Raw genomic sequence first — 23,581 nt, 5'->3', positions numbered from 1 at the left:
GCTGAAGTGGCCCCGCCTTGGTATGTTACGGTTCTTCGTTTCCCCATATTCAACCAGCAAAAAATACCATGTAACATACTCATTGTATAGAGTGACGAGTATACCCTAATATAAATATTCCGATCATAGTTGAAATACACATCAATATTGGCAAGGTTCATCTGCTCATAGATACAGAAACATACTTATCATAACGGAAACCAGTGAAGCAATCCAAAATCCACTCTTCAATGTGGTTTTATTATATACATCCCTGGTAGAATATACATCATCTTGCTATTTATAAACTGATTGTGCCACTGTAGACTTTCTAATGATTCCCCAGAGGGGCTACTGTGCCTCTACTAGGAAAGGACAAAAAACTGCCAGATCCAGTATACAGGGTGTGACGAGTCGAAAAAATCATTATATGAGCAAAGAGTGAAGATAGCCGGATAGACACGCATTCTGGGTTATCAATTCCCTGGGTTCTGATTTTGAAAAGAGTATACAGATTATTCCTTAAACCACAGTCTTGGCAATTGCTTCAAAGTCCTCCTTGAATGCACCGTGCCAGTCCGCCTCTGTCTTCCGTGGTTGCCATCCCAATGCTCTGCTCAGCGTGGCTTTCGACCGAGCACTAAGAGAGGGTTAGAACCAATGATACTGGTAGCGGGTGAAGAAGACTTACTTCGATGCAAAGCCCAGCTCGCGCACTTGCGAACTGCCATTTGCAGCCCAGGCTGCTGCCTCTGGGAGTGACACACTACGAACTTCGTCCGTCGCCAGCAAGCCCAATTCTGAGCCCGCCGCGGCAATGCCACGAGACACATCCATCCAGGTATGACGACCAGTCTCTGCAAACAGCAGTCCTTGAGCTCCGTACGGCACGTCTTCTCCTTTCAACACCTTCGTCAGGACCAACTCGAACAGGGTCACTAGATCGGCGATGTGGACATGATCCCACTCGGCCTGTCCATCCCCGATGACCACAGCGTGTCCGTAGTGCAAGGCACGGCGGATGAGTGCGGGGATTTGGATCGAGAGCTGGTTGATAGGGCCCGTGCCAATGCCAAAGATGGTCGGGGCCATGATGATCGTCGTCTTGACGGAAAGGTCAATCCCCGTGCGGAAGACGGCCAGGTCGGTAGTGCGCTGTTTATAGGCCTCGTGGGCCTCGCGACTCTGTTGATACGCATATACATCGTCGGTATCGTGCAGCTCCCGTGATTCAAGGTAGACTTTGCTAACCGGACGGTCGGCAATGCTGGACGTTCCGGAGGTCTGACAATCTGTCAGCGGTTTGGCGTCCATCAACTTTGTGCATCTCCTCACTCACATGGATAAGATGGGTTTTCCGGCCCGTCTTGATCTCTCGATCATGGAGGCCATTGATCATGGCGATAGCGGATTCAGTGTGGAAAGCCGAAGCGGTGTTGATAATGACTAGAATGTCATTAGGGAACTGTCTTTGCCTGGGGTCCTTTCCCAATGCTTACTATCATAATCACTCGCGAGCTTCCGAATAAATTCCGTCTCATCTAAGCTTTTGAAGACAATGACTCCAACACCGAGGGTTTCCAACTCCGAAATCCTCTTCGGCCCGCGAATGAGGACGTCGATCTGTGCATTCTGTACCTCAATGATACTACTGGCCTTAAGTGTAGTCAGTACCGAGCCACCACTGTGTCTCATTAGCCCTTTTCTTCAGAGATCCATGGCAGGACATACTCACATGTAGCCCGTAGCCCCAGTTAGAAGGATGCGAGTTTGAGCCATTGCGCTTTGTAGATGTGATGATCCCGGATACGCCAAGGATTGATTGATTGTTGGTGAATGAATTCCATTCTGAAGGGGTTCCAGGACAGCATTTTATATCATTGTCTCATACACTCCAGAGGTGAGTAATTCTAATCCCCTGTTTGCTCAACCACGCCTGAGACCAGCATTTGTCAGCCTGTGGTGTAGTATATTGTGTCATGTTTACCCTGGATAGAACATCGATTCTACGATGGAAACATGTCTTGTACAAGGGAAAATAGGCAGTGTATCTCATTGGTAAGCAACCATTCTTCGAGAGAGTGGAGAAACTGCTCTTGATGTCGGCGATATTGAGTGGCTTCACCAATAATTGGCAATAAAATGGAAAAAGTTTCTGGCCGGCTCGACCTTCCCGTCAGCTCAACGAGATTCGATAGGACGGACTGGACCCGCTATATGCGATATTGCCACCTTGCAATGTATTCTGCCCGCACTTTTGCAAATACAAGATCTGTGCTTTAAGTGTGCAGATCAATGGAGACTTTTCTCTACCAGTATAATTCTGGATCGAGTCAAAAAGTGAGAAAATCCGCCAAGCCCTCAGCAACGTGCCTTGTGGGTCTCGCTCGAAACGGTTGCAGAACATCGGAGAGATTTTAACCAGTCAAAGCCCTGGCCACGGCATGCCGTCGCTCGGGGGAAAATCAATCCGCTCAGGAAGATTTGCAATCTCACCGGTATAGGATAGGATGGACAAAGGCTTTCAGTTATTACCAAGAAGGAGATCATAGCCCGATGTATCGTTTAGGGTACGGTACAGGGCATGTCCTCCCCTTGTGAGCGGGAAGGTGTGCATGCGAAAACACTCATTGCGACAAACTAGCATGTAGGGCTGAAATTAAACAAATAGGAGTATTTGCCAAGATATCCAGAGTCTAGATCACCCCCATCAGAGAGCAGGCTATGGTTGCACTACAAGGGAAGAGCTATACATAGTAAACTATCCTCTCGTCCGTGCAGCCGTTTCCGGCCTTGACATTCCAGGCAGCGGAACAGACTCATTCTTTTTATAGCATCGTATGTTTCCCTCCACGCTATCACTTGGCTTCTTTTTTCACAGAAGACCCTCTCTGTCAGACAAGAATAGACAAGGCCCCTGAGCATTATGGAGATTATGGAGATTACGGAGCCGTTAGGGTTCCGTCATGATTGGTTCGTATAGAAAGTAAGCACAGACCACCAAAAAAGGGGGCTCCTTTTTTTTTTTTTTTTTTTTTCTCTTTCTTTTCTGGTTGCCCACATATATCGGGGCCTCGGACGGAGGTAAAGAAGGCTCATTTACACCAAAGTGGAAAAGTAAAAACACAAATCGAAAAAAGTGTATCTGGAGGGGCAAAAAAAAAATAAAAAAAAGCCATTGCGAAAGGGACAGAAAAATAATGACGTCAGCTGACTCGCTGATCCAACAAATTGAACAGACCAAGTAAAAAAGAAGAACGTTTCTCTTGCCCTGGGCACGTCGTTGCCATGGCTCTCGATCCTAATTTGACGATTAGCGATGTGCTAGTCCTGGAGAACCTGTTGGACGATATTAAAACACGGAGGAGCGAGGGGCAAGGTAAGTGCACCTTCTTCCCTATTCTCCAGTGGGATCCGGATTCTAAAAGACCACGGGTAGATCGTGAAGCTGTGGTACGAAATAAGACGTCTCAGGATGAAGAGACGGTCAAGAAACTGCAGGCGTTGAATGACCCTCATCATTCGGATTTTGAGCCCAGCGTGGTGTTCACATGGGACATGAGGGATCTTCGCCTGTATCCTTGGCTAGACAAGTGGATCCTGCAGCCCTACATTGGTCTTGCAAAGCAAATTGTTCGGCATGAGACCGACGTGGTGATGCTCTCTCATATCTTACTCTACTTCACTACCTCCGTCCCTAGCGCAATCCTCTTATATTATAGGTTCAGTTGGATACATGGGATCCTGCATTGGCTCATGCAAAGCTACTATACGGGGACGTACACCCTGTTGATGCACCAGCATATTCACATGGGGGGAGTGCTGAAACCAAGATACCGCTGGTTCGACATGACATTCCCTTATATCACGGATCGCCTGATGGGCCATACCTGGAACAGCTACTATTATCACCATGTCAAGCATCACCACGTGGAGGGCAATGGGCCCGACGACCTCTCTTCTACCATCCGGTATCAACGCGATGACCTATTCGACTTTCTGTGCTACTTTGGCCGGTTCTTGCTTGGTGTTTGGTTCGAGCTACCACGCTACTTTTTCCGCAAGGGTAACTTTCCCTGCGCTTTCAAGGCAGGGACATGGGAGATTCTCAGTCTTGCCTCAATGTACTGGGCATGGAACTACCTCGGCTGGAAACCAACGCTCTTTTGCTTTGTCCTTCCGTTTTTACAACTGCGCTTGGGGCTGATGGTAGGAAACTGGGGACAACACGCCTTTGTGGACGAGGTGGATCCGAACTCTGACTTCCGCTCGAGTATTACATTGATCGATGTTGCAGTAAGTAAGCGCCGTAGGACTGAGATGCCGTGATGTGAACTAAGATGAGCAGAGTAACCGTTTCTGCTACAATGATGGCTACCATACGTCCCATCATCTGAATCCTCGCCGCCACTGGAGGGACCATCCCGTGGCCTTCCTGCAACAGAAGGACCGATATACCACCGAGAATGCACTGGTGTTCCGCGACATTGACTACATCATGATCACCGTGAGATTATTGCGGAAGGACTATCATCATCTCGCCAAGTGTCTAGTCCCGTTAGGGGACCAGATCGGGATGGAGCAAGATGAAATTGCGCAAATGCTGCGCACTAAGACTCGGCGGTTCACGGAGGATGAGATCGAACGCAAATTCCCCCGAAGGTCCCAGAGTCATCACTAAATGGCTGGCTCATTTTGGTAATAGCGTTATTCTTTGGGAGGAAAAAGGTATCGAGTGCGTTGCCAAGTTTCCAATCCAGTCGCTTAGGAGGACCTGTCCCTCGTCAAGCGACTGCAGACGATTAATATCATCTCACGGGTTATCCGACCATAGCCATAACACATTTGGTAGTCTATTCGCTTGCCAGTCGCAATATAATACATAGATACCTATCCTAACGAGGTGACCCTGACCGCAGAATATCCATCCTATCTGCCACCTGTTCGTTCTCCTCTGGGCCCTGGTCATATGTCACAATGATCTCTTGCGTCTGCTTGATCCCTGAGCTACCCAGAATACTTTTGGCACTATTATCGTCTCGTCGGTCGGGAAGAATGATAGTATCCCCACAGTAGTAAGGATCACGTTGGTGAGATCCGGACAGACCCCGGCGATTGCGACTTTTCTTTGCGGAGCTACTGTAGGCATAGGAAGACGGCTCGTCACTGCGATTGTAAGAGGAACTCATCCGGACAAACAGCACGCGGAGGGAAGGAATTGAGGCCGCGAAGATGGTCAGGCCCGTTTCAGCCGATGCCCATATGAGAATCTCTGAGCAAGCATCTACGGTCGTGTTAGCACAAAAACGAAAGAGAAAGCAGGAAGGAGATGATGTACAGGTGTAATCGGCGACATTGGACACGTTGGTTAGTTTTGTGGTCTTGATGAAGGCCGTCGCTGCCGCACTGGAACATTGCCATGTCAGTATATCACTCGGTCATAGTTCGAGATGCATGGGAGCGCACTAACAAGATACCCAAGCTCATAGCGATCGCAATGCCTAGCTTCTCGCGTCGCCGCATCTGGAGCTTCCAAATCACCAACCATGGGAGCAAGGCCAAGATGAAATCCATACATCCGGAATAGGCTAGGAATATGTCAGCAAATTTCCTCTCGCGTGAATCGGTTCCTATATGTTACCTCCGGCAGTGAGAGCGATCGTTTGAAAGATATGCGTAGGCCAACACTCCGCCGTTGGCATGAGCTCGGAATCCCAGAGTGCCGCGGCGGGCTTGCACTGAAGCAGGTAGCAAATGGCGCATAGCCACATGATGACATTCATAGAGACGATGATAAACCACAGAACCGCTTTCTGCCAGGTGCGCGTCACGATGCGCAACAGGGTGATGGCGAAGGACGTCTTACTGAGCACACAGCTGATGATGCATATAATCATCCCAATATATATCAACTTGAGCGCTCCAGGCGTTTTACTGGGGTCGTCAATATCGCCAACATGTTTGCCGATTACGCCCATCTGGACTCCCCGGGTGGTGAGCGCTGTGTAGACGAGGAGCAACACCTGTCGGTTGATGATCAGCTATTCAGCAGCGTCAAGCCGGAGGGCTAGGGCCACGGACCAGGGCCAGGGAGATCACCATGTCATCCCACCCGAATCCTCGATTCAACATCACCTTGCAGTACATCCGGAGGGCGACAATAAGAGCCGGGATTAAGACCAGGATCCAGCACACAGCCAGGATGGTTGGACCCTGGTCGTCAATTGGTTTCGACGACATGGCCCGTCAGCGACTTGGAGTACAAGAAAGCATGCAGAGGACGTGAAGAAAGCTTCTAACCGGCAGAGCGTCGGGTAGAAGCTGTCAAGTGTGCCTGGACGTTCAGGGCTACAAATACCAGGGTAGATGTACGTAGTAGAAGTTGGATCGCCGCCCCCGGAGCTTTGCCTCCTGAGGGGTCACAAAATAGAGAAAGGGATATGTTTAGGCTAAGACTCTGTAGCGCCGAACAAGGCACATTCGTACCTTTTCCTTCCCTTTCTTTTCCCCCGATCTTTTCCCTTGCTTTTTTCCTGTTATGTGACATGGTTGATCCTATAGGATTACGTATTTAGGAGTATGAATAACGGCGAAGATTAACATGACCACGACTCGACGGGACCAGGGCCACTGCCTACTCAGGTCGGAACTAATGTCAACCGCTGCTTACTAGTGGCAAGGATAGAGTAGCATTGGGGGCCTAAAAGTCTCATCTTGACAATTCGATATTGCTCTATACAATGGTCCACTATGTGCGCACACTGCAGGGGTGATAACCACAAGGGGTAGCACTTCCTGAACAACCGAGTCATGTAGCGAGCCCTAAATGTACGTATGACATTACCAAGAAAAAATGAGCCAATCCGTATGGTTAGCGAACGTGAGCCAAGTGGATATGGCATGGATCAGCATCCTCCCAGAGCGTTCCGACAGCGGGTCGGACCTTTAGTCTCCTCTTTAGCACGCCGACTAGAGTATGTCGTCGAGTAGAGCTTGTGCAGAAGTACCGCCAAGCCAGCTAGCTAACTCCTCCGTTTTCACTATTCTCACTCATGACACAGTCGGCAGCGTTAGCGCAGGATATCTTACTCGATAACGGGGACTAGAGCCGAGAGGATTCTCTGTCAAATTAAATTTTTGTCGGTCCTATGCCCGCCAATGGTAATTGTCCATCAAGACCCCTGGCACCTCGAATATGACATCCCGTGTCACTAACGGCATGAAATTCTCCCATGAAGCAAAGATATGCCGTTTTATCCATCGGTCAGTCCCAGGTAGCATCCTTGTATACGGCATTCAGGGCGTCCGTCTTTTCACACAGGGTTCCCGGCGAGGGACACAGAGACCTTCCCAAGTAGATAGATCTATGGCCTAGGCGAGCACCCTGTGCGCCGAAGGAGTCACTTGTCATATATGCTACGAATAACCAGTAAGACAAAGACTATTCATCATGCCCCACCTTCAAAACACCCCGGGCCGACGCTCCCGCCTGGCAACCTCCTTTGGTGGCGAGGCAGAAACCTGATAGACTCGAGAGTTCCGGCTTTCACACCGTTGTGCCGAGAGTTTAACCCTGTCTCTCCTTCATGTGGAGCTGGTGCACCGTGCTACAATGGTCCGGGGGTCATATCATCCTCGCCCCCCCCCCCCCCCCCCACATCCTCCTGTCCGATATCAACTATATCTACCCGGAATGTACAGAGTAGACAGGTCAACAACGGACAGGGAAGTAACTGGAACGCTGCATACCTAGTGCAGTGTGCTGAAACAATCTATTAGATAAAAATGTTATCTATTAACGAGCTGATAATGGATCTGGGGTTGGCAATCGTCATCCTGGGCGTCTCTCACTTTCTTTGGAACTACCTTTCGTCCCCCTTGAAGATCTTTCCAGGGCCATTTGGGGCCAGCTTTACCAATCTGTGGCGCCTCCAGGATGTATTCAAGGGCCGTTGTGATATTACACACAATCAGCTGCACCGCAAGTACGGAACTGCAGTGCGCATGGGACCCAAAGTTCTCAGTCTCTCAGACCCAAGCGTTATCCCTCACGTCTTCAATTCGAAGAATCCGTGGACGAAGGTGGGTGTCTCTGACTTACATAGTAAACGATGTATCTCTAACTAGCCCTATAATCAGAGTGATATGTACAATGTGAACGACGTGATTGTCTCCGGGGTGCGCTTAAAGAACCTCTTCTCGCATCAAGATGAGAAATGGCACTCGACATACATCCGGCCAGTGAAGGGGCTCTATTCAATGACCAAGGTTCAGGACGTGGAGCCGGGCGTGGATGTAACCATTAACCTGTTCATGAATAAGCTACGGGAGCGATTTGTCGAAAAGGGCCAGCTTTGTGACATGGCGGACTACCTTAATTTCTGTAAGTCATCGCTGATACTCCTTCAGTTGACTCTACTGATTCGTGGGTCCCCATAGTTGCATGGGATGTTATGAGTCAAATTACCTTCTCTCAGAACTTGGGCATCCTAGAGGCCGGTTCGGACTACCAAGGCTTCCTGGGCCGATCGAACAAGAGTCTCGACTACTTCGCCTCGGTGAGATCAATCAATTACCTTCCTTTGCACCTCGAGGCGACTAACCCTTGCAGATCTCCCAAATGCCGATCTTGGATTTGCTTCTGGACAAGAACCCCATCGTTCGTCTCGGTCCGCCCACTTTTGTGTGGGCCAATATTTTCAGTCTCGAGCAGCTCCAGAAACGCCTGAGCGGTGGAACCCCACCGAGTGGCCATACGGACTTCCTCGATAAGTTCCTGGAGACCAAGAAGAAGTATCCCGAGCTGGTCAATGATAACACGATCGTCACCTATCTCCTGTCCAACACTTTGGCCGGTAGTGATACCACCGGCAGCGCAATGTGCTCCGCGGTGTATCACATCCTGAAGCATCCCCGCGTGCATCAAAAGTTGCGTGATGAACTGTATGCGGCCAAAATCAGCCTCCCAGCCAGGTGGAAAGACCTGCAGGGTCTCACCTATCTCGATGCTGTCATGCGGGAGTCCATGCGAGTTAACCCTGGTGTTGGGCTTATGCTCGAGCGGATCGTCCCCGAAGGAGGTTTCACTCTTCCCGACGGCCGTTTTATCCCCGCGGGAACTATTGTGGGCATGAACCCCTGGGTGATCAACAAGAATGAGGCCATATTCGGGGCCAACACGGAGGATTTTATCCCAGAGCGGTGGCTGCCAAGCCCGGGTGAAAGCGATGAAGCCTACCAAGCACGGTTCACTAAGATGAAGAGTACTGACTTCACATTCGGGGCTGGCCCCCGGATGTGTATGGGACGATATCTTTCCCAACTCGAGAGCTACAAACTCATTGCGACTCTGTTCAGCACCTTTGAGGTTCGCCTCCCCCTCTGTCCTTCGTAAGGGTTTTCTAACAGGGTCTTTTAGATGGAGCTTCCTAGCCTCGAGCACACGTGGCATGTCACCAATTCCTGGTTTGTGAGACACGAAGGTATCCCCGTCAAGATGAGGGAGCGTACGGACCTGGCTGTCAGTGCTTAATGATGCATGTATGTATATATTTTCACGGCTTTATTGTATTTAGGATTATGTGCTTCTGGGACTATTGTCCATGAAGGTAAGCACACGTTACTCTATTTTAGCACATTTCATTGTCATTGTGTAGGAGCCAGCTTCTATTGTCTTGTCTTCCTCTCTAAATGACATGTCTATTCTGTTTCTGTAAAGTCGTATCTTCAATTAGCTCCCTATCGAGCAATCCGAAGTCTAGAGAGATTACAACCTCTCTGTGGGATAGACAGGGGTCAACAGCTAGCCACAACCTTTGATTTTTTTCTTTTTCTTAATTAAAAATAGATATTTCGCATCAGGCGATTGTGGATCAAGCCCCGCACCTGTCAAATGCATTATGAAATGACATGTCAATGGGAGTATCTATCTGTGATGCCCGAAGTTGGAGAAGATTTTCATAGCTCCCACGGTTTCGGCCGACGACGGCTCCTCTGGACTCCAAGATATTACCGATGGACAGGGGGTCCGACCTGGAAAGATTGCCATCTTTTCCTACATTTGGAGGAATGCATGACTGGTGGGGAAATGTTGCATTTGTGTGGGGCAGACATCATGGCAAAAGTACTAGTATAAGACGTGCACTAATTGTGGAGCGCTCCGCGGAACAAGGAGAATAACGATTCCGTGAAGCAGCTAGGCAAATCGTACTTTTGAACCGGTAGATAACAGAGGTCTTCGGTTATGTTGTGATGAGATCAGTCATTTGTCTCTTCCACGGATTCATCCAGCAGCCTGGTGGTAACTTTCGCGATAACACACGGCGCTCAGATAATGCAGACTGGTCGATGTGAGTCATGGCGACTATTAAATTTATGCATCAGCGAGGAACTTTAAACGCTATTTTGCCTAGTAGTAATGCTTCCAAAAGGAAGAAATACAAGACCAGACTCTTATTCAAATGTGATACCCCTTCCTAACCGGGCTTGACACGGAGAGCAACATCCGGTAGAATGAGACTGGGTAGAGCAACCACTCGGTCAAATATTGTCTTATCGTTGCGTCCTCATGCCATGTTAATCAATGACATTCCTTTCCTGCAAAGTTATGCCGCCAATGACTAGTTCGACGCATACAAAGTAATTAGGGTGCACGCTCTGGCCACCTCTCACGTGTTGGCCCATGTACAGTATCCAAGCTCTCCTGCAGAGCTAATACATCATTGATAGTTTGTTCCGCTTGAATGGTCAGTTATATCGCCCAGCTGTAAGTTCTACTGATAACGGACCTGATTGGCTCTTTACTGGCAAGGAATTGCATGGCCTCTAACGGATCAAATGAATCTCAGACAGGACTAAAATAATCTCACTGTCTAACGCTGCCCACTCTTGGGGGCCACAGAGCGGCTTTTGCACTAGTCTGCCTGTCTCACTACGCACGGAGTAGGGCAGCCCGGGACTACTAGCAACCTTCCATGGGACGGTATAACCAGACGGCTGTTGAGTGTCATTTATCTCCCCCTGGGGCTTCCCTGTCAGCATCGGAACCTTAATCACGTTTCACTGCGACTCTCTTCACAAGGCTTGCAAACTGCACAGGCTTAAGTACGACAAGCTTTATCATCGTTCGCAATTCTATTGCGTATAAGTCTTTATAGTCTAAGGAAATGAAGAGTCGATCTGCGGATCGAATCACAGGTATGTAACCACCTGGCAAAGATTAATTTAGCTCTGCTGAATTTGAATATATTTGCCCTAATCGGGGTGTCTCAAGGAGACGAGGATGAGGGTCTGTCTAATTTGATATACAATTACACATCACGGGGCATCACGGGGGCAAGTATGTATACACGTATCCTTCCGTATCCGTCAATCTCAGGCATACCCGATTAACTTCGTTGCCGTGTACTTCTCATAGGTATTGACATTGACACGATGTAGCATTATCGCATGCTACCAAACGTATTAGTTGGACACAGGGAAATGGCAAACATCAGATTGACCTCCTCCGGGATAAACCTATACTTTCGCCAGACTCGGCTTGAATCTTTTGCTCATACTGCGCAGGAAGCCTTTCACTTTTCGCGTAGACAATTCAGGCCGAGATACTCACAGTTTCTCCGTGAACTGCACGACGAGCATTGTCATTCTATATGAACCTCCACTGGGAAAGCTCCGTGCTGTTCAGGAGTAGCAGCTTTTCCATTTTGCCGCCGACATGGGTTCCATCTCTGAGGCGTTGCCGCGGGTTTGGAGAAGAGCTCTGGCATTGGTTGCGATTGTGATCCATATACATCGCAAAACCAATGCTATTCAAGATACATCCAGATCCGCAAAGCTCTATATGCGTGATACAGAACTAGATCCACGGGTCGGAAGGTAGCCGGATAGTGGATGCACCGGAACGGCGGCGACATGGACCAGTCTTCCCAGGATTGCATATTCCATCTTCAGTTTGACACTGTAGAACATGGCTTTCAGGGATACGTGCAGGCGAAAGAAGCCAGCATATTGCATCCCCACTACAACTGCGTCCATACTGATCATGACGAAATTAATAACCAAGAGATGGATCAGGATGCCTTTATAATGGCCCCGGGGCATGAGTTTCAGCATTTCGACTGCGGCCCATGCATAGATGACCGATAATACGATCTCTTGGACCGAGAAGGCCACGAGTTGAATCCGTTCAAAGATATCAAAGGCCGGGTTGAACTGGGCTTGGTGATTGGAATGTGCGCCGAACTCCAGGACCGACGCGGGGACATGAAACAGAATGGCGTCCGTGATAATCATGATCAATGTCCAGCGCAAGATCTTGCGACTGTGAACGACGAGATGCAGTCGCGACCAGAGGACCATGGATTGGCCGGTGACCATGCCCCACCACCCTACCACCTCCAGTGCGACCGAGAAGTAACTAGGGAAGATTTTAAAGATGAGCAACGCATAGCCCAGGGCAAAAGGGACAATGCTGATGGAGGCTATCACCAGGCTCCAAAAATAGCAGCCCCCATATCGTTTAAACGTGGTGAAACACAGGACGACGAGTTCGATGGCATTATACCATGCGATACCGATAAAAGTTGCCACGACACATTCCAGGGCAATTTCCGCACTGGACGCGGCGCGAAAGGGATCATAGTGACTGTTATTTGCACCGTCAGACATCAGGGCATGATGGTTTATTGTCCAAGAGACCCCTTCTTAGACCACTACCGACATACAGCGACAACAAGAGCCATCGACGAGCACGACGAAAGAAAAGAAGACAAAAGATTTGTTCCCCGGGATTGAATTGAAGCTCCAAAATCAACGCGTCTAAGTCTTGGCGTCAGACTAAATTTAGCCCCTGAAAGCTACTACTGCTCGACTAGAGTCCGGTTAGACTGCGGCTGTCATCGGAAGGATTCGAAAGGGCAGAGAATTTCCTTTCCTTTAACTTCCGACAGCTTGGCAAAACTTGCATGCTCATTTGCAGGCACGTTCGGGCAGCCACTCCATGGGGGAGAAAACGGGGAAATCCTGGGGCTGTTGGACCAGGAAACCGGGGATCCAGTTTAACCTTATCTTCGGACGACTTTCCAATAACGACTCCCTCTCACGTCATTTCTATCAGGAAAGGATCTGCGAGCAGAGTCCATTCTGTTGCCACCGTGCTCAAAAGTTTCACCCTTGGCACGTAGAATATGTCACTCATTCATAGAGACATGTTTTGCTGCTCTTGCAGATGCATCGCTTTGTGTCAAGGGGAATCTCGCCAAGACATGCTTGATATCCATGGTCCACTTCTATATATGATAGAGGATGGTAGGACATACCTAGAAAGGTCCAGGGGATGTTATCTCTTGGCAATGGTACTCTAGATCTGGCTCTTCGCTCTACATCCAGGCTAGCTGCCAGACAGTGAAGCGTCACGTTGACTTGTGCGTACAGCAGAACGACATAATAACGCACAAATGATCGACATCCTTGTATGAAGATTTTGATACCCAATACCAGTACATACTTTATAAGACACTGAGCCCCCATGCCAGCGACCAGTAGATCCGCGAAGGAGAATAGAAGGAAGAAATCATACAAGATAAACATTATGTATTCTTGAAGCCTTAGCTAGCTATGTACCCATAGTTTGATTCGATCCTATGGGAATATCTATCTACCGGGCCCATTAGTGAACCACAGTCGGTTCCAATGTCCGGGTTGTGAATCGATGCGCGCCATCAAGATCCGGCGATTCAATCGCAACGCGTTTCTCCGACTTCCCAGAATACTCGTCGAACATCTCATCCACACTGGTGTTCTTACTCCAGGAAGACGGGTCCCCAAATCGATCTGCCACCAGGCCAGCGATGCTCATGCGGGCTTGAATATCAGGGATCTTATGTCGAACCGCCACCATGGCGAGGACGGCGAAAATCAAACCGCAGAGCACGTATAAGAAACTAACCACGACCAACGTGATGAGCGGAGCCTTCGGGAGCCGCGCCACGAGGAATGACACTCGATCCTGTGCCGCGATTGCTGGTCGTGCATCGACCGCGTCGGCCCCCAGAGCGATAGTGACTTTACTAAAGGCCTCGGCGATCTTGTCGACAAATACCTGGGCTGAGCCACTCAAAATGGCTGCTCCCGCCGTCTGCTCAATCGTGGGATACCAGTTGTTCAGGTGAGAAATGCTCGTTTGCCAGACGTTGCTGGCAGAGGTGTTGCTGATCGTGGGTACAAAACGGGTGATGGTGTTGTTCACCCGATCGTACTCAATGTCGTAGATTGTCGTGTTGCAGCCCAGGATGTAGGCATATGGGCCATGGAGACTCTTGAGAAACTCGGTCGAGTTCGGTGCTTCTCCACCGGCCAGACTCATGATGTCGGCCGCCGCAAAGTAGTATGGGTTGCCCACACCCGTGTTGTACATACTTTGACTCATGTCTTCAGCCATGCTGGCGTTGGTGAAGAATGCCGATTTCATGCCCGTTTGAGTGAAGCTCCCGGCGAAGTCACTGGAGCAGTTGTACGTGACGATCGCCGCGTTGTTTTTCAGTTTACACTTGGTCGAGATCAGTTCACATTGTGTCCTCGCTCCGTAGGTTTTCGCTGTATAGTCTCGGTTGGACAGTGATGCCCCTTCCGGTGCTTGCAGAAAGGTGTACTTGTTCGCCTGTGGGTCGGTATATGTGGAGACGGTCGCCAGGTCGGACATGTCGTTCAGCACCCCGAGTGAGGTCGTTCCGTTTCTCAGGAAGCTGCCGGTCACCGCTAGTGAAACGCTACATAAAATTTGCTCTCCGCTCTGCGCTGCCACTGAGTTGTTGCTCGTAAGACACTCGGGTATGAGTCCAAAACCATAGTTTGACTGGTTGGTGACCGGCTTGACTTGAGTGAATGCCACGGTGGTGGTGGTCAGGTGCAGCCAGGTGTCCCCTACGGTAACAAGCAACCTCTCCGGATGTCAGAATATCTCCAGCCACCTGCAGAAGATTGGACAGACTTACCCAAGAAGTGTTGCAAGTAACGCAACCGATGAAGCGGCGGTCAAAGGAGGTGTCAGCGGTGCCCGTTTCTTTCTCCATGAAATGAGATAGACGACCCAACCCCAGATTGCAGCGAGAGTGCTTCCATCCAGAAACTTCAAGGTCAGTGCCAATTGGTATGGGGTCGGCAGGCGATTTAACCGAGAGCTCTGGACATCTTGAAAGAATCGACGGGCGATGGGAAACGAGGCGAGGGTTAACATAAACCCCGACAGCATCGTAGCCACCGAGCTCGCCCAGGAAGCTAAGAACAGGAGGATACTGGAATTCATATTGACATAAAGCGCGCTGGCTTCGTCATTCACCGCAGACGTGCGGAGGCTCTCAAACGGAGCATCTCCATGGCTCACACGATACTTGAATACTAGCACCAGGAATGCCACCGTTAATGCGAGGATGGGAATCGTGACCACGAAAGAACTCCACGCAATTACCACCGCATGGTTTGTATTCCTCGACGACGAAGCACCATTGTCACTTGGAGAACTGCCTAGTGGAATCGAAGCGCCCTCAAGTGGCGTCTTGCGGTCTGCTTTTGCCATGAGAAGGCAAATAGCTCACTGGAGATATAGATGAGGGAAGTGTATATGCGGACGGAGGTATAATGCCGGGGGACCCGTATAGGTTTTATTGCAAAAGCCCAACGAGCCCAACGTCTCGAGGCCTGAGAGGGAAAAAGGGGGAGAGAGAAGAATCCTAGCGCTTGTTGTGGTTGTTTTGTTGGTCATTTTTGAGGCTGACGTGGGGGCCAAAGTGGTTATGATTTTGAGGCTATGTTGAGTGTTTTGATTTCTTCGTATTGATAGATTCCGCACACTAATTAATCTTGTCCCCAAAGCTTCTTTTTGGACTCCACCACGCGACCTAAAATGAATTGAATGCATTCCTAGCCTCGCTTACCATGGTACGCCTGAAACCTTAAAAAAAAAAACACAGCCTGGTCAAGTACCCTGACAAGGCAGTCTGAGCAGTGGGAAAGAAAAAAATAACCCTAAGTTGGTTGTCTTCACCAAAACCAGGAAGGATCCGATCCTGACTCGCCCCACGGCCCCAGTCGGGCTCTTCAAGACATACGATTCAACCAATAACGACGTCTTGGTCATGGCGCTAATGTATCATGGGTTGAAGCTTTAATAGGCTCAAATAGGTTGGGAGGCAGAATGGCAATTTCACAGGGGGAGAAAATGTCCGAGCGTAGTAAGAGATTATGATACAGATCAACGCCAAAATTATTCCACCACCTCGAACCTCACGGACTGGTCAGTTCCAAAGGTGTCCTTCCAATTATGCCACAGCCTCTCCAACTCTCTCATGTATTGCTGGTGTAACTGATCGATATATTTCTCGTCCGGGTCCCATCGTTGTTGAGTAACGGGAATGGGATGGCCGACGACAACATTCAACGGCTGACGATAAGGGCAAAAGATGTTAAACCGGCCAAGGGAAAATGCCACTTGGTGGCCAACAAACCATTCCCACAATCGTGCGGCGTATCTAAGCACGGATTTTGATCGGACGTCCACGCGGTCGAAGATCTCATTCTCCCCAAACGCGACCACCGGCACGATGTCGGCGCCAGTTTCCACGGCGACCCGGATAAAACCCTTGCGAATCTTGATCACGACCTCCATGGTGCCGGGTCGAGCGACGTTGTATTCACGACTTCCTCCCACAGTGATGGTAATGGCACGGCCCATGCCCCGACCGTCATGACCTCCCCGTGTTAGATGCCGAATGCATGATTTTCGGGAGACACCACTGAGCCCGGCGGAGAGAAGATATTCTCGAAGCAGTGGCTGATAGAACACGCTATCCTTCATCAACAGGGTATTGGTAATCCCCGGGAAGAGTTGAGAAAAGCCGGCCACGTCTGCGGCGAATGCGCCGACAGCTCCTCGAATAGCGACACCATGGGGATGGTAGCCAAAAATATACTTCCTCCGTGGAGAGAGAGGAACCGAACGATAGAGCCGCAGGGGGAAGTAAGATACAAAGATTTTCCAGATCCAACAAGTCCGGAAGGTGTCGTTTCGCAGAGGAAGGGTGCCCGCTTCATGTGCTTTGGCAAAATACTTGATATAGATGATGTAAAACAGAATCAGAAATCGCAAACGGGCAACCAGGAGAAGCGAATATCCAAGCAAGGGTAGGATGAACCAGGTATTGCAAAGGGCAGTCATCAGTGCTGCCTCTGCAAGGTCATTGAGGAAGGGCCTGTCACTCATGAAATTAGTTCCAACTGGGTTGAACAGGAATGGTGATACGGTTGGGGAGATATACTTGACCGTTGGTTTGCCTTCCGGCTGAGGCAACTGGACCGACTGGAGAACCATTCCAGAACGGTTTCGAACTTCGCTGAGCTGACACTGAGGATCGTCAATCTTCACATCCGGGATGTGCATAGCCATCAACTCCGGATTGTGCGCCAACTCGACGATCTTTTCCGCACCGGCCACACGTCCTTCCTTTTTCTGACACAGTTTGGCAAGATCAAGCGCTTTTTGTTTATATGAGCGATTACCCATGACCTTTAAAAGTGCATTGCTTAACTCTCGGCCACTGATATTCGGGGCACGGGCTTTGTTGCCATACACCCCAATTCCCAGCCACTCCGCTCGGGCGGCATTCTCATAGCAATCCTGCCATGCCGGTAGAACCACATGGGGAACGCCATTTCTATACCTGTTAGCTGTTACCCGGTCCGGAGCGTAGGCGAAGGAGGACTCACTGGATGGCCTCATACCACGAGTTCGCTCCACCGTGGTGAACGGAGCAAGCAATCTGCCCTGTTTGAAGCATGGCCATGGGCTCAACGGAGAACCAGGGGTGGATACGAACACGATCAGTCTCAGTCTCCTGTCTCAGCGGCTCGATAGACCGGATGAATACATCATCCTCATCATGCGGGTGTTTGGGGAGCTTCCATAGGATCTGAACTCTCTCGCCCTTCCAAGTCTCAAGGAAGAGCTTGAGGCCTGTCGCAATATTCTCTGCAACCTTGGGATCGGGCGCATATAGCGTTCCAAGATTCACCAAGATAGTCGGCGCTTTCTGCAGCCAACTTGCCAGTTCGCGGTCCTGTTTGTGGACTGAAGCCGTGGGAAGTAAAATCGGCCCACAGGGAAGAATATTATCGGGCACATCCATGGGCCAGTCAAGCTCTTTCAGCGCTGGGGAAAGATGGAACCGGTCGGGCCTCCAGGCATCAGCAAACGGAAACCGACCATGGATCTTGTGCCGAATTCTCCATTCGCGAATCTCACGCCGCCGCCCACTTCCATGGTACATCTTCGCCGTTTTGATCACAGCAAGGGCATTGAGTGGGATTAGATGCCATGGGAGAGGGTATGGAAATCCTGTCCCCGGCCTGGTTCGTAGTTAGTTGTTGCAGTTTCTGAGATGTTGAGCGCATTAACTCACAGGGGGTACTTCCACAACGCAGCGGACTGTGGCTGCAATCCAAGAACGATGTGAGTGAGGGATGTCGTATTGATCAAAATCGCGGTATACCCCGTATTATATGCAGCATCTCTTCCTTGGAGAAAGAAGAAGTCGGCCGCGACGACTGACGGCTGAATGGTCTGAATGATCTCCACGCAACAGTTGTAGATATCTACGTATTCCTCTTCCGTCCAACCCCAGATGTCTTCACACAGAGACTGGAACCCAAGTACCGCTCCATGGTATCCAGGAGGATGGAAAGCGCCCCGCTTCCCCGTGCGAATAAAGACATCCGTATTTGAAGGTCCTCTAATAGGATGGAAGTGAATCCGCGACCGGAATGATCCATCATACGCAGAGGCATTATCAGTCAAGAGCTTGTCAATGCGTCGCTCAAGGGCAGGGAAGGAGCCAATATGCACGTCTATATCTCCTCGCACCAGCAGCTCGTGCGTAATCGCCAGAATAATGTTTGTTTGGCCATGCTCGCTATTTGCGAGAAACAGCACACTTATGCGCTGATTACTAGCCATCATAAGGGGGAAACAATGAGTGTAGAAGGAGAGTCGGGGTTTCCAAATAATACATGAGGAATCAACGCCGGGTGACAGGAGAGAAGACATACAACCCTGTGACAGATGATCATATATAATAAATCCTTTTAACACATACAGGGGAAATCCAAAACATCGTTTGAGATTAGGGTTAATTGCCAAGTCCAAGGCCGGATTGACTCAAAACTAAGGTCCAGCGAATTGACGTCGATCGCTATGTCCGGAACACCAAATTTGGGCCCTAACTCCCTTCTGGTTTCTGAGTCCACCCAGCCTCCAAATCCGCCCAAACATCGGGATTTCCTGCCAAGAATCAATCTTGAACTAATCCTTCGCGTGATATTACGTCCCTTGGAACAGAGTATGATTCCAAATCGTATGATGATCCTCGAGTTGATTCGAGCTCATCTAGCCAAAACTTTATCAGACTAGGGGTAGCAAGTTGATCATGGAAGAAAAGCAAAGAATTGAAAAATAGAAAATCAAAATCAAGTAGAACCGGGTAATATGGATCGTATCTCCAATTAACCGGCTCTAGATACTGGGGATCTGTATATCGTCCTGGGATAGATAAGGACCGCTATATCACCTCCACGTAGGTCCTATGTTCGAGTCTTCTGACCAAGTCTCTCGCTCGCGCAAAGGCCAGTAGCAGCTTCTGCGTCTCAAATATTCTACAATTTCACTCGCTGAATAGAGACCTCAACATGGTATTTGTTGCGCTGTATCTACCGTCTGGGCAAATGCCCGAGGGCTACTCCCCTACGATGATATCCTACCCGGCCCTCCTACGGCTGTCCAGTGCCATCCACCCATTTACCATCCTTCTTTACCCAAGAAACAGACCCAAAGGCCGGCGCCCTCAAAATAGTCATCGAAAAGCTCTCCAAACGCGGCAAAGCAGTAGCAAGATCCAACATATCAGACGACGAAGGAAACGCATCCCGGAAGAGGTCTCCAGTCTTCACAGAGTCCCCAACCTAGATCGACATTAGCCACATCAACCATAATAACACAAACCATCACGCAAATAAGAAAGAAACTTACATCCTTCCACTCCGATCCAGGAACCCCCACAACCTCCACAACCTCAAGCTCCTCACCCCCCAATTTCAAAGTGTCCAATAATTCCCGCTTCGCATCATCTCCCTCAGAGACAAGAACACTAACACTGAGAACAGCCAACCGTCTCTGCCGCCCCAGTACCCCTCCCAGCTGCTTAAGCGACAAGGTATAGAGCGTACAATCCAGCATCCTCAACCCAGATTCAGAGTCAGACTCCACCTCTTCTGCAGTTCCAATTCCAGTTCCAGTCCCAACCAGCCTCTCCACCAAAAGCCTAGTCCCCTCATCCCCAGACCCAACCGGTACAATCCCCTCCGGCTTCCTCCCAACCCGCTCCCCATTCTCATCCACATCAGCCGGATCATCAGGCACCCTCTCCAACCCAGTATCAGAACCACCACCGGCACCAGCAGGAGTAGTAGGAGTAGTCGCCTCCAACCTCAACGAAACAGCAACCAACCCCCCAACAAGCAAGTTCGGTAACTCATCCACCGGAATCCGAGACAAGAATTCCCCATCCGAATGGCCCCGATACGTATACGAGACTTCCAGGAAGCGTAATGCGCTTTGGGATTTCGAATCGTCTTCAATACTACTCAGGTCGAGTAGAATGTCCCCGATTCCTGAGATGAAGCCTTTTCGGCAGAATAGGTCCAGGAGATGGAGTTCTCGTAGCCCCCCATCTTTTGACCCGGTCAGGACATCGTGGATGAAATCCCCTGCGTCGCGGCGGGAGGAATCGCTTACGCCGTCAATGAGATGGGAATATAGAGTCAGGTCTTTGAGGTTGGGGAGGGCTTTTCCGAGTTTTGTGAGGAAGGGGGCTGGATAGCCTAGGGAGAAGAGTTCTAGGGTTAGGGATTCGATTCCCCGGGGTAGAGTAGGTGGTATTGCGTCCTGGGATAGAGGGGTGGAGAGGAGGTCTGCGTAGTCGGTTGGTTTGATGTCGGATGTTAGGGTTAGGTGTTTGAGGTTGGCTGCTTCGGTGGGGAATGGAGGGAGATGGAAGTTTTGGAGGGGGATTTGGGCGGCTGTGGGGAGGGATTGGGAGTCTGGGTTGATGGTCATTTTGGTGTGTGTATGTTTGATTAGGGAGGAGTCAATTGAGTTCATTTATTCTAGGGATGGCTTTATTCATATATGAATGATATCTGTGGTCTTGACTCTTACCCCGTCTTTGTGGCCGAGAAATAGTGCGGGGATCTTTGCGGAGAAATGGAGCTAAACATAACGTCCAGGAATGAGATTCTCCGGTTGTCATTCTTGTCTTTTTTTTTTTTTTGCCTAGAATGTCTAGGCAGGGTTCCCCTCATCTTGGGCTGTGGATTGCACGAATCAGAGGAACTCGGTCGAGGTCTAGAGGCGAATCTTATGTATCCGTGGTGTAGGATGCAGTAGAGCATGGCTGGGTATTCTCCATGACACCGGGTGTCAATGTGAATCTGTCTACTTAATGGCTTATATTGCGGTCCATTGTTGGTTACTTTTACCCCATCGAGCAATTAGGTGTGTCAGAAAATGAGGTAGTTATACACCCGATGTAAATAGACGACCCGAACACTATACTGGGCATTTAGAAATATTGCCCGCCCAAGACATATATCTGTACAACAGCATCGAGCCCCGAATTATCAGCACTACTCCTCTCACGGCTGCATGTCTTCCTGAGACTGTCAATCCGCCTCGGCGTTCGGCACGCAGGCCCAGCTGCAACCTAGTCGGCGGAAAGGGAGGGGACGGAGTTTGTCGCCCGGACAGCGTGGCCCTTTGAGTCCACTTTCATATGTACTGCAGTCCCACCATTCAATCCACTCAGTGCGAGCAAGCACAAAGCTCCGGTGGCACACCGAGCATGACCGGCCACCACCGCTCCAAACTTCCTTCGCCTGTCGGAGCAGGCGGAGTATCAAGCCAGGATAGTCAGCCATCTCTTCATCTGAGACCTGGTCAAAGAAGGTCGACCGGGTGCACGCCAGAAGAGATATTTCACGTAGGGATGGAACCCGGGATTCTTGTTGATTCGGTTGACTAGCGCTCAAGCCGCTAGCTGGAGCATCGACCGGCATGCCCTCCATGTTAAATCGACGGACAGGGCCGGTGGCAACGTGGATCGGAGCCCACGCTTCCTCGGGCGCTGGGCCCTCGTAGTCACAAAGCTTCAATGTTCCCTCTGATGAGTCCAGTTCGGTGCCCTCCGGCGAATGCCACTGGGCAATCTCTGCCTCGTGAATCTGCATGAGCGGGTTGGGCCGGACTACCATATGTTTCAGGTCACCCTTCTTGATCAGCCACAGCAGCTCCCATGGAAGGTATTGCAGGCGATTGACGGCAAGATTAACTTCTTGCAACAAGGTCAACTTTCTTATCGCTGGCGGGATCTCCGTCAGTTTGTTATAGCGAAGACTAAGGACTTTTAGGGAGCCAAGCTCGAACAGTTCTCCAGGCACTGATTGCAGAGAATTGCCGGTAAGGAATAAACGCAGGAAGGGTTGTAAGGAGCTGTAGACATCTTCGGTGATGGGAGGTTCGATGATAGCAGGGAGTTTAGTGAGATGCTGCAAAGGCCGCAGCAAGCCAGGAGGGAGAATTCTTAGATAACAATTGCTGCGAGGTATTAGCCTGTTGAGCACAGTAGCCATGGATAAACCAACTCACCTTAAGTCGACGCTATCCTGTCCACTTTCCAAGCATTCGTTGACAATATTCCGTGCCGCCTGATGCTCTTTGGGCTCCTCGACCTTTTTCAGACCACTCCGCTGCGTCCATGGCTGACCTTGTGCCGTCCACCGATCGCTATCACGCATAGGGATATCAGCCCCGCTCCCTGTTCCTGTAGAATTATTTGTATCCTTCAGCAACTCCTCGCCCCACATGGATGGATCTTCCGATGGCAACAGGGAATCCGCCCCGGATTCATCGCTGCCCATCCATACACCGCTATCCACATGTCGCTTCTCCTTGAAATCCGCCCTCTTCCGCTTCGGATCCTTCACCATCTCGCCCCACCAAGTGCCGCGATATCGTCGTTTCCTGCTCCCGGAGGGGCCAGGCGCATGATAGTTCTCTAGACCAGACGCCGGGATATCATCACTCGAAAAGAGCGCGGGGTCACTCGACGGCTGGCTGGAACGATCATCAAAGCGCGAGAGCTGATACGTCTTGCGAAGCGACGAGCCAGACGCGACGGGGGTTTTCGTTGGGGAGCGATGCCGGATGCGCCGGGGCGGGGGTAGAGGGACTTCGTTATCCATGATGTCAGACGAAAGCTGTCACTGGTTGGCACGTTTCTGTGCCGGAAAAACCAGACGGAGGACGGGAAAGAACGTGTGGTCGTGGCACTATTTTAAATGCAGGTGGCGCGTGTCTTGTGGGAACGAGATGAGGGGGTTCAATGGACAAGAGAAGTATATGCGCAGACGACACCGTTTTTTTTTTTTTTTTTTTGGCTCGCAGATTGGATCACATCACCGGCTGCGCACCGGATCCATTGTGTCCGAAAGAATGCAGATC

General features: G+C 50.1%; 9 protein-coding genes across 9 annotated transcripts; 2 read left to right on the top strand and 7 right to left on the bottom strand.

The window, feature by feature from the left end:
* Window positions 1–420: 420 nt before the first annotated feature.
* Window positions 421–1,956, bottom strand: BDV38DRAFT_144325 (NAD-dependent epimerase/dehydratase family protein). Its single transcript, XM_032051494.1, has 5 exons — window positions 1,715–1,956; window positions 1,479–1,663; window positions 1,319–1,425; window positions 671–1,263; window positions 421–619 (listed from the first exon to the last, which is right to left on the bottom strand). The coding sequence occupies exons 1-5, from the start codon at window positions 1,756–1,758 to the stop codon at window positions 502–504; spliced, it is 1,047 nt and encodes a 348-aa protein (XP_031911099.1). The 5' UTR covers window positions 1,759–1,956; the 3' UTR covers window positions 421–501.
* A 1,115-nt stretch (window positions 1,957–3,071) lies between these two features.
* On the top strand, window positions 3,072–4,767 carry BDV38DRAFT_144319 (fatty acid desaturase). The gene is made up of 3 exons (XM_032051493.1): window positions 3,072–3,358; window positions 3,419–4,275; window positions 4,328–4,767. Exons 1-3 carry the CDS (start codon window positions 3,268–3,270, stop codon window positions 4,658–4,660), a joined length of 1,281 nt encoding a protein of 426 aa, XP_031911098.1. The 5' UTR covers window positions 3,072–3,267; the 3' UTR covers window positions 4,661–4,767.
* A 107-nt stretch (window positions 4,768–4,874) lies between these two features.
* Window positions 4,875–6,219, bottom strand: BDV38DRAFT_285236 (uncharacterized protein; the record flags this gene model as incomplete). The annotated part of the gene is made up of 5 exons (XM_032060445.1): window positions 4,875–5,263; window positions 5,318–5,385; window positions 5,450–5,567; window positions 5,621–6,002; window positions 6,061–6,219. 5 exons carry the CDS (start codon window positions 6,217–6,219, stop codon window positions 4,875–4,877), a joined length of 1,116 nt encoding a protein of 371 aa, XP_031911097.1.
* Window positions 6,220–7,712: 1,493 nt separating this feature from the next.
* On the top strand, window positions 7,713–9,511 carry BDV38DRAFT_294861 (cytochrome P450; the record flags this gene model as incomplete). Its single annotated transcript, XM_032062591.1, has 5 exons — window positions 7,713–8,061; window positions 8,119–8,362; window positions 8,419–8,537; window positions 8,591–9,346; window positions 9,398–9,511. Exons 1-5 carry the CDS (start codon window positions 7,765–7,767, stop codon window positions 9,509–9,511), a joined length of 1,530 nt encoding a protein of 509 aa, XP_031911096.1. The 5' UTR covers window positions 7,713–7,764.
* A 2,215-nt stretch (window positions 9,512–11,726) lies between these two features.
* On the bottom strand, window positions 11,727–12,796 carry BDV38DRAFT_144292 (uncharacterized protein). The gene has a single exon (XM_032051492.1). The coding sequence runs from the start codon at window positions 12,646–12,648 to the stop codon at window positions 11,818–11,820; it is 831 nt and encodes a 276-aa protein (XP_031911095.1). The 5' UTR covers window positions 12,649–12,796; the 3' UTR covers window positions 11,727–11,817.
* An 852-nt stretch (window positions 12,797–13,648) lies between these two features.
* BDV38DRAFT_285233 (uncharacterized protein) lies at window positions 13,649–15,553 on the bottom strand (the record flags this gene model as incomplete). The annotated part of the gene is made up of 2 exons (XM_032060444.1): window positions 13,649–14,918; window positions 14,973–15,553. 2 exons carry the CDS (start codon window positions 15,551–15,553, stop codon window positions 13,649–13,651), a joined length of 1,851 nt encoding a protein of 616 aa, XP_031911094.1.
* A 687-nt stretch (window positions 15,554–16,240) lies between these two features.
* BDV38DRAFT_273073 (Diacylglycerol acyltransferase family) lies at window positions 16,241–18,985 on the bottom strand (the record flags this gene model as incomplete). The annotated part of the gene is made up of 4 exons (XM_032057608.1): window positions 16,241–17,225; window positions 17,292–17,687; window positions 17,740–18,378; window positions 18,432–18,985. 4 exons carry the CDS (start codon window positions 18,983–18,985, stop codon window positions 16,241–16,243), a joined length of 2,574 nt encoding a protein of 857 aa, XP_031911093.1.
* Window positions 18,986–19,794: 809 nt separating this feature from the next.
* On the bottom strand, window positions 19,795–21,139 carry BDV38DRAFT_273072 (uncharacterized protein; the record flags this gene model as incomplete). Its single annotated transcript, XM_032057607.1, has 2 exons — window positions 19,795–19,986; window positions 20,054–21,139. 2 exons carry the CDS (start codon window positions 21,137–21,139, stop codon window positions 19,795–19,797), a joined length of 1,278 nt encoding a protein of 425 aa, XP_031911092.1.
* Window positions 21,140–21,416: 277 nt separating this feature from the next.
* On the bottom strand, window positions 21,417–23,479 carry BDV38DRAFT_144270 (leucine-rich repeat domain-containing protein). The gene is made up of 2 exons (XM_032051491.1): window positions 22,727–23,479; window positions 21,417–22,675 (listed from the first exon to the last, which is right to left on the bottom strand). The coding sequence occupies exons 1-2, from the start codon at window positions 23,320–23,322 to the stop codon at window positions 21,745–21,747; spliced, it is 1,527 nt and encodes a 508-aa protein (XP_031911091.1). The 5' UTR covers window positions 23,323–23,479; the 3' UTR covers window positions 21,417–21,744.
* Window positions 23,480–23,581: the final 102 nt, after the last annotated feature.

Source organism: Aspergillus pseudotamarii (assembly GCF_009193445.1).
Source record: "Aspergillus pseudotamarii strain CBS 117625 unplaced genomic scaffold BDV38scaffold_47, whole genome shotgun sequence".
Classification (NCBI taxonomy): Eukaryota; Fungi; Ascomycota; class Eurotiomycetes; order Eurotiales; family Aspergillaceae; genus Aspergillus; species Aspergillus pseudotamarii.
This window is presented reverse-complemented; position numbering and strand designations above follow the sequence as displayed.